At 39.6% G+C, this 8588-nt stretch overlaps 3 protein-coding genes across 3 annotated transcripts; 1 reads left to right on the plus strand and 2 right to left on the minus strand.

Moving 5' to 3' along the window:
- Nucleotides 1-61: 61 nt before the first annotated feature.
- Nucleotides 62-1818, minus strand: LOC106315684 (CMP-sialic acid transporter 5-like). The gene is made up of 5 exons (XM_013753484.1): nucleotides 1592-1818; nucleotides 1237-1285; nucleotides 585-1157; nucleotides 421-495; nucleotides 62-347 (listed from the first exon to the last, which is right to left on the minus strand). Exons 1-5 carry the CDS (start codon nucleotides 1708-1710, stop codon nucleotides 183-185), a joined length of 981 nt encoding a protein of 326 aa, XP_013608938.1. The 5' UTR covers nucleotides 1711-1818; the 3' UTR covers nucleotides 62-182.
- Nucleotides 1819-2190: 372 nt separating this feature from the next.
- Nucleotides 2191-5559, minus strand: LOC106318636 (acyl-coenzyme A oxidase 2, peroxisomal-like). Its single transcript, XM_013756696.1, has 6 exons — nucleotides 5050-5559; nucleotides 4544-4659; nucleotides 3590-4470; nucleotides 3335-3514; nucleotides 2721-2887; nucleotides 2191-2647 (listed from the first exon to the last, which is right to left on the minus strand). The coding sequence occupies exons 1-6, from the start codon at nucleotides 5466-5468 to the stop codon at nucleotides 2368-2370; spliced, it is 2043 nt and encodes a 680-aa protein (XP_013612150.1). The 5' UTR covers nucleotides 5469-5559; the 3' UTR covers nucleotides 2191-2367.
- Nucleotides 5560-5867: 308 nt separating this feature from the next.
- Nucleotides 5868-7635, plus strand: LOC106315811. Its single transcript, XM_013753637.1, has 5 exons — nucleotides 5868-5962; nucleotides 6259-6874; nucleotides 6958-7011; nucleotides 7100-7248; nucleotides 7357-7635. The coding sequence occupies exons 2-5, from the start codon at nucleotides 6259-6261 to the stop codon at nucleotides 7447-7449; spliced, it is 912 nt and encodes a 303-aa protein (XP_013609091.1). The 5' UTR covers nucleotides 5868-5962; the 3' UTR covers nucleotides 7450-7635.
- The last annotated feature ends 953 nt before the right edge of the window (nucleotides 7636-8588 follow it).

The raw sequence follows: 8588 nt of genomic DNA on the forward strand, positions 1-8588 counted from the left end.
TTCCGACGACATACCGACGATTTTTTCCTTCAGTATGCCGCTGTTTTTTTGTAGTGGATTCAGATCATTTACAAGACATTCAATGTATCACTGTAATAATACAAATTCATGGTCCAAGAATCACTATCTTCTAGATATTTATCAGCTATCCCTGTGAATCTGAGAAGATGCTAAGAGGTTTCTTAGACCTTTTTCTTCTTCTTATCCATGTATGGATATTTCTGGTACAATGAGATACTACTGATCACAAGAGGAAGAGCCACGAGGCAATACGATGAAGGCGGTTTCCCTTCAAACGCAAACTGCAGCAGAGCCGTCACAAGTAATGCCGACACAATCACAAATCCCTTTTCAAAAAAAAAAGAACTATATTTCAGCTTTTGTTAAGGAATATTTGACTGTGTAATTAAATGATTTTACCTTTCTTACACCACCCGCATGTGATGTAACTAGGCCAACAAGAATCCCACCAAGAGCATTGCTTATAACTGGAACCTGTAGCAACAACACTCACATTGCATCAAAAACAATCAGTGCTAACAGTTTTTTTTTTTTTCACATCAACAGAATGGTTCAGGAGTTACCATGGTTAAAGCAGTCCAACCATGAAAGAAACCATGTCTTTTAATCGCTTCACCATCAGGAGACTTAAGCGTACTCACCAACAAGCAGAGGCTTCCAACGATAGACATCTCCAACGTCATCAAGTACGACGAATGCTTCTTCACCTGAGAAGCCCACTGACATAGAGAGGAAGCTAAACCGGAGAGCACAGAGGCTAACAAAACCGGTATAATCCCATAAAACAGCACATGTTCAGGATTGACTCCGCCGCTTGAACTCTTGTTAGACCCTTCGCCAACGCTTAGAAGAACTGCTGCCATGATCAGTAAACACAAAGCTCCTATCTGTTGAACTGATTGCTTCTGTCTTAGTATGATGAATGTGAAGAAGGCTGTGAAGAAGATTTTGGTCTGATTAAGGATAGAGAAAGTCAAGGAGTCAAGGCTCCTGTAAGAGATCTGCAGCAAACTGTTCTGAAGTGCGTATATGGCTGCAGGGAGACCTGATGCGGTCAAGGATCCCATCAAAGTCCATTCTTTTGCTAATTTCTTCAAGCTGCCATCTCTTGCCATGAGAATCAGCGCACATATGACCTAAAAACAAAGGACATAACAGCTGAATTTTCATTCATTATAATAAGTAAAAGAAGAGAGGAAAACAACGCTCCACTACCTTAACAACCTCGCACGTCAAGACAGATGAAGTTACAATAACCTCCTTCCTGCAAAAACAATCGATCCAAAACCATGATAACAGGATACAACCAAAATGGACTAGTGAGCAAGTTCTACTAGGGGCTAATATGGTATTTTGCTGCTAACACTGCTTGATCCTCAGTACCACATTGAGCACATACATTGAATCTTCAATAGTAACTCAATATCAAGTACTAGATTACACAAAAAAATGTCACATAGTAGTAAGTAACCTCCAAGATCAACATGAACATGAGCAAAGTAACCATTGTACACTAAACGTATTCAAGCCAAGCTCGCATCAGAGATAAAGAGAGACATGGGTTGTGTACCCGATGCAGCGTTTGGAGATCAGAGGCTGAGCTCCGTACTGAAGCGTAAGCAATATTGAATAAAACAACACCTTGGGCCCCATCCTCGACGGACCCTTTGCCCCGTTAGCCGTCGCCATGACTCCGCCGGCCACCGTGAATCCACAAGATCGGTGATTCACTTATATAGTAGTGATAAAGGTGAATACTTTCTCCTCTGTTCTACTACTTTACTTTATACGTCTTCCTGTTCGTTCTTAAGACAAGATCCACAAGAACGGTGTCGTTTTGTCTGACAAGTTGTATAAAATTATAAAAGATTTATTTCTTTATTGAGAAACATATTTAGTAAACAATTAGAAAAGATAAATAAAATATTATTTCTCGATTGTGTGTAGCTTTGAATCAACAAACAAACATTAACAGAATTTTCCTCTCTTTTATTCCCTCAACTCTGTTTTTAACACATTGCAACTATAGAATATATACTCCAAAGTTCAGATTTATGTGTATTTGTCTCAATTTTTATTTATTTATAATTGATATATCTAGATTTGGAATAATAATAAATTCATGTTTTTATTTTATATTTTCCTTGTAAAAAAATTATTTAATGTGCATTAGGCAAGGAAACCACTTTATAACTTTAGATCAACAAACAAACAAACAAACAACAGAATATTCCCCCGTTTATTCTCTTAACTCTGTTTTTAATACATTGTAACTATATAACATATTCCAAACTTGAGATCATCTTCAATCTTGAGACTTAAATATATTTATTCGTTTCACCATTTTCAGAATCCAACAACTTGAGTATACTGTGCATAAGCATCAGCTTGCATAGCAATCGGCGCTCGAGTCACATGATCCGGCAACTCAAACGCGTCCACTAGCTCCTTCGCCACGTTCCTTACTTGGAAACTCAAATACTCGGCCAACTTATGAATCGCCTTGGCTTTGTTAGGCGCCACATAGTCCACGTTACGGTACGTTCCTATATCATTCCATATTCGGTCCAATGCGTAAAGATCACATACTAGTTTCAGACCAGCTCTTGCACTTGGGTCCGGACACCTGAAAGAAACAGACACTTTATTAAACTTGATTTGTAAGGGTAGATGTATGTGTGTGTTTGTATGTTACTTACTTTCTAACAGCTTCGATGAACTTGGCGAGAATGACTGTTTCAATGTGAGATTCAGCTAGTGTCAAGAGATGATTCAAGCACCTGTTCCATGCACCGAATGTTCCAAGTGTCTTGCTGTGTTTCTTCAAACGCATTGCCACACTTTGTAGGAGACGTGATGTTCGATACTGTGGAGAAAAAATGTTAGTGTGATTGATGGAAGAAGTCAACGAGAGCCAGAGAGGTTTATTATAGGCTGGATTTTTGTCCGAATCCAACCGGCCAAGCCGAATCAAAATTTTCGGTTTTTGGTTCGGGTTCGGTTCTATTTGGTAGTTACTTTGGTTTTCTATTTTTTCAAAAAAATTATAACCAAACCATACCAACTCTAACCAAATATCCGAACCGGACTAATTAAACTAACTGAACTAACCAAATTTAACTGAACTTATCCGAATTTTTAACAAAATTAAACCAAAATCTAACTGAACTCAAAAACTTCGGTTAAATTTGATAGGATTTTCAAATCGAACTAACCGAATACCAAACCAAACTTTAATCAGTTTAAATACCGCAAAGATTAAGGCAAAACCGAACCCTCATGCCTAATTCATATATAGTAAGAAGTAACTCACCCGGAAAGCATCTAGTTGGAACTTAGGATCTCTTAGATGATCTTCACCTTCCCAACGAGCTGTAACTGGATTTGGCTGAGCCAAATAAGAGCTCATCGATTCTCTCAAGTAACTCCATGTGACTGTCAATGTCCCACCTTGGAACTTCTCTTTGTATCTCTTCAGCAAATCAGCTGCCACCTACAAGAAAAAAAAAACACAAAACACTATAAACATGGCTGTTCATTCTCAGGACAAGGTTGAATAGTATCTTACCTGTTGTAGAAGCACTGTGTTGTCTCCTTCAAACGTTTGAAATATATCATGATCATTCCTCAAGCCTCCAAACCTGTTAACAGCTGCATAACCATGTCCTCCACAAGCTTCTCTACATACCGAAAGCGCCTTAGCCGTGTACGACGTTATATAAGATTTGAGACCAGCAGATAGCGCGTGGACATCAGCAACTAACTGCTCATCGTTAGTCTTCTTCATCTCTGAATATTTCTCCACGAGGTACACGGTTGCGAAATGGTACGCATAGGTGGAAGCCAACATGGGCATTAGCTTGTGTTGTTGAGACTGGTAATCAAGGATACTAACCTCAGGCTGCTTCGGAGGACCAAACTGTTGTCTTAACAACGAGTAACGTATAGCAATAGTGGCCGAGACTTTGAGTACACCAACGGATGAATAAGCAAGAGCCACTCGTCCACCTACAAGCTCACCGAGTGTTGCACCAAATCTTTTGTTGATCGTTGGTAAGCTGCTTGTATACTTGCCGTCTCGTGACACATCTCCGAAGCGGTTGAGAAGGTTGTCACGTGGGATTCTCACGGAACGGAACCTTAAAGCACCGTTGTCGACTCCGTTCAGACCTACTTTCTGTCCGCAGTCTTGAATCTCGACGCCTGGGAGGGTCTGGTGTGTTTTCATGTCTCTTATGGGGACTATGAAGGCGTGAACGCCCATGTCGGAGACTCCTTTGGTGTCATGTGTTGGAAGGATGAGCCTGGCGAAAACTGTGGCGAGCTTTCCGTGGACTGCGGCGTTTCCTATCCACCATTTGATGGCTCCATCGTGTGGTGTGTCGATTATGAACTCGTCTGTGATGGGGTCGAAAGTGGCCGTGGTCTGGAGACCTTGAACATTTGAACCTTAAGGGAAAAAAAAAAGACAATAGTTAGTAAAGTAATGACACATACACATACAGTATTAGATATCACTCACCATGGTGGAGTTCAGTCATAGCAAAGCAACCGAGGTAGTCTAGATTGTCAATGCCGTCGAAATACTTGTCTCTATGCTTCTTTGTTCCCAAGTTGATTACAGAGCCTCCCCAAAGACTATACATAGACATATAAAACAAGAAGACAGATCCCATGACAAAACATTTGTTAATGAATTATTGGTGGTAGTTGAAAAAAAAAAGAATTAACATAAAAATATTAGTGTCAAATCATTTTAAGTTGGAATCATATGATAAAGTTTGAATTTACATTATATCAGAACCACTCGATGTTGGATAAGTTTGAATTTACATAGTATAACTACTCGATGTTGCATAATCTTGTAAATGTTGTTATGCATAATCTTGTAAATGTTGTTCTTATAGATAAATATCTCATATCCGTATATAAAGAGTTTGCCAATCTACTTATTGTCACCTATTAACAACTTTCATCATCAAGAACAATACCACATCTAATGGATGGTGAAGCTAAGGTAGTACTAACCTGTACTGAACACCCATCTTGATCCCAAACGACATATCCACACCCCCAACAGCTTCCATGATCGCAAAATACTTCGCCGGATCATCAGCCACATACCTAAACGGCCTTATACCTGCTTCTCTAACAAGCGCATATAGCTGCCTCATACACAACTCCCTATGATCGTCCTTGGAGATCTCGAGCGGCGTCTGCAAATCGGGACGAGAGTTGTAGAACTCGTGCACTTTCTCCTGAATATCCCTGTGTTTCCCCTTCATGTAGAGAGACAACGCCTGACCGTTGACCACCAGCTTCCTCGACCGCGAAGAGCACGCCTCCGTCTGCAGCTGCGGCGGCTCCGTTAAGGCGGGAGATATATGTGACGATAGTCTCTGAATCCTCCTCGCCGCAGCTATCTCGGATAACTCTTCCAACGCCATCAGAGATGAAGATTTTCGAAACGGTGGAGGAGATGAAGATGAAGAGGAGACCGTTCAATTAGTTGAATTATGGTAAATAAATTAAAAAACGAAATCTCTAGATTTTTTTTAATGGGATGCTTTAAAGACAAGGTAGATGACGCGGTCAGTTGTTTTTAGGACAAGGTAGATGACGTGTTCAGTTATAAGTGGATAAAATCTTGACCGCTTTTGGCGCGCCTCTCGAGGATATCTAGATATGATCTCATCTTCAAGTACAGTAACATACATCGTTGTCTAAAGAGTAAAGATTGGTTAAATATAGGGCCCACTTAAATACTGGGCTTTTACATTATCGGGCTTAGATTAATCAATTAAGGCCCATTAACCGAACGCCTAGTCCAAAAATCCTCACAGGTTCCCGCCTCAAAAACCCTAATTCACCCCCTACTCCGACCGAAGCTCTTCTTCTCCGACCAAACGTAGATTTTCCGACAGATGCCAGTAACCCGTTGGTCAGTAACCCAAAGTCTATCGATCTTGTCTTTCTTTTGATTTTAAGTTTCTTCTTCTAATCTACGAATCGTTTAATTTCATATCAGTGTCTGATTCTGAATTGAAGGTTTCGATTAGGGTTTTTGTTTTTGGGGTAAAAGTTCTCTTTTTTTTAGGGTTCTTCTTCATTTCCTATCAGTTTCTGCTTCCGAATTGAATTTTTCGATTAGGGTTTTGTTGATTGCTACTCCAGAATTTAGGGTTTTTGTTTTTTGGGGTAAAGTTTTCATCTTTTTGTGTTTGCTTGTTTGTGAAGATGACTGGAGATAGCTGCAGCTTAGTGTCCAAGGAAACGCGTCTGCCTTTGTGTGATATGACTATTGTTCCAAGCAAAAGAGGACTATCTTCGCTTTTGAGTGACTTTCTTTTGAAATCTGGAGACGATTCTGGTAAGACATTTGCTCGTGAAGGCTCTGGTGTGAGGTTTTCGAAGAGGTTGTGTTTAGTTGTAGACGACTTGGTCAAGGAGAGTACTAGGAGTAATTACACAAACGATGACTCGTCTTCTGATGGTGATAAGATTAGTTTCGGTGGTTCACTTGTTGTTGATGCTGATTCTGAGGATCTAAAAGAGTCTCGGGGTGAAACCAATGCAGTTGATGATATTGGAGTTGGTGATGATGCTATGGTGGAACTTAGTCAGAGAGAGTGTGATAAGGACTCGAACGTTGCTGACTTTGCTAGTCAAACCGATGCTGTTACTGGTGAAAACTTGAAGGAGACTTTGTACGGTAGCAGCAATAGAGAAAGTGATGACAGGTTGGCTACTGAAGGAACGGTCTTGTTGCCTGTTGATAGTATGGAGATTGTAAACCACGATATGGAAGCTGATGATGAGCTTAGATCTTGCTCTTGTTCTTTCTGTCTCAAAGGTTGTCTAATTCTTCAGTGTTCTTTTTATTTATCATCATGTCTTAATTTCTCAGCTAACTTAGTTTTTAATGCTTGTCGTCAGCTGCATATATCTGGTCAGATCTTAACTACCAGGACATCAAAGGTCGGTTATCTGGTAAGTCTTCTCATTATACTGCAAAACTCTTGATTGATAATGGTAAATTCCAATGGTATAGTCATGATGAGTTTGTGTTTGACTGTAGTGCTGAAGAAGAGCCAGAAAGAAACTAGTAGCTTGATCCAAAGGAATAGTAAAGAAGAGCCAACAGATGTAGAATTTGATGTCATGGGTCAATGGACATCTCTCTTTCTTAACATGAATGACATCTTGGCTCGTGAAGGCAGCCGCCTTGTAAGTTCCTCCAGAGGCTTCTACTAGATTCTTAGAACAAAACTTCAAGAAGTTTTCTCCAGAGCTTATGTTTTTTTTTTATGTGTATTTGTTATTGAAAATGTGCAGCAGGATAACTTCGTAGCCATGAAAGAGCTTAGAGAAAATTGCAAGATTGATCTGGAGAGAGCTACAAAACCACCTCAACGCAACAACTCTTAGGTACTGGTGGTTTAAAATGTTGTAAGGCTCTCTAACCTTCTTTATATTTGAAGTAACTCATGTACGTATCATAACTTATGGTCTCATTCCTAGCAAGTTGTCTCTGTTCTTTAGGAGTTGTTAGCATATTGGTCTCTGTGTATCTCTCTTGAGCATGTCTCTGTTTAATTTCTCATCCTTTTATTACTTCAATTGTTCCTTGATAAACCTTTTTAACCAGGCGGTTCAAGTGGCAATTAACTAGTAGCATTGGCATTCTAATTCTTTCCAAGTAAAATGGAAATTTTCTTTTATGTTTTAAAGCTAACAACAGCATGAATACCACAATCTCATTTATGTACAAACATTTTTATAACCCAAAAAACATTAATAATTGTATTATCCCGCCCAATTGATAGAAGCTTTCTCCAATTGATTCCATTTTTAGATGCTTTTATGGAGAGCACGTATGTTTCCTTTTATGTAACAAAGCGTGTTTTGATGAACAAGCTACATAAATAAAAGTAGTCCTAACCACACAAAACCAGAGTCATGGTATGACTAGGCTCTCTCGTTCTCTCAACTGGATCAGAGAGCAGATGCTTAGTCCTTTAGGACAAGTGGCCGAACGGTCCTTGATTGCTCTGCATCTATACACTCTCCTTTTCATCCTCTTGTAACCTCTCTTCTCTAAACTCACAGCGTCAAACCAAAATATGACAGTGTAGAGCTCTTGTAACTAAGGCCCATGTATATTGTAAAGCCCATTCTTTCTTTTTATCTCCGGCTTCGAGGATCGGTTTTCGAGATGTGGTCCCTCGTTAATAATAAACCCCGTTCTTGAGGATTTTACAAAACGGTTTTGTTTGAAAGAACACGAGCATTTTGTCAACTGCATTGGATCTTGAGCTTCTCATAGTTAAGAACATGATTAACCCAAGGTTCTTAAAATAGAGTTTTTAGCGGAAGTTAAGAACCGGTTAAAAAAATAGTTTATTAACTTCCGCTAAGAACCTCACTCTAAAAACTCCGGATTAATCATGGTCTAAGTCATCTTCGTCTGGAACAAAACCACATTTGACCAATTACCTACACCCTTCTTCTTTTGATGAATGCTGCTTGTTTGACTGTCATCGTATTATTCCTAGGGCTTATTTGTC

This window comes from Brassica oleracea, chromosome C9 (genome assembly GCF_000695525.1).
Source record: "Brassica oleracea var. oleracea cultivar TO1000 chromosome C9, BOL, whole genome shotgun sequence".
Taxonomy (NCBI): Eukaryota; Viridiplantae; Streptophyta; class Magnoliopsida; order Brassicales; family Brassicaceae; genus Brassica; species Brassica oleracea.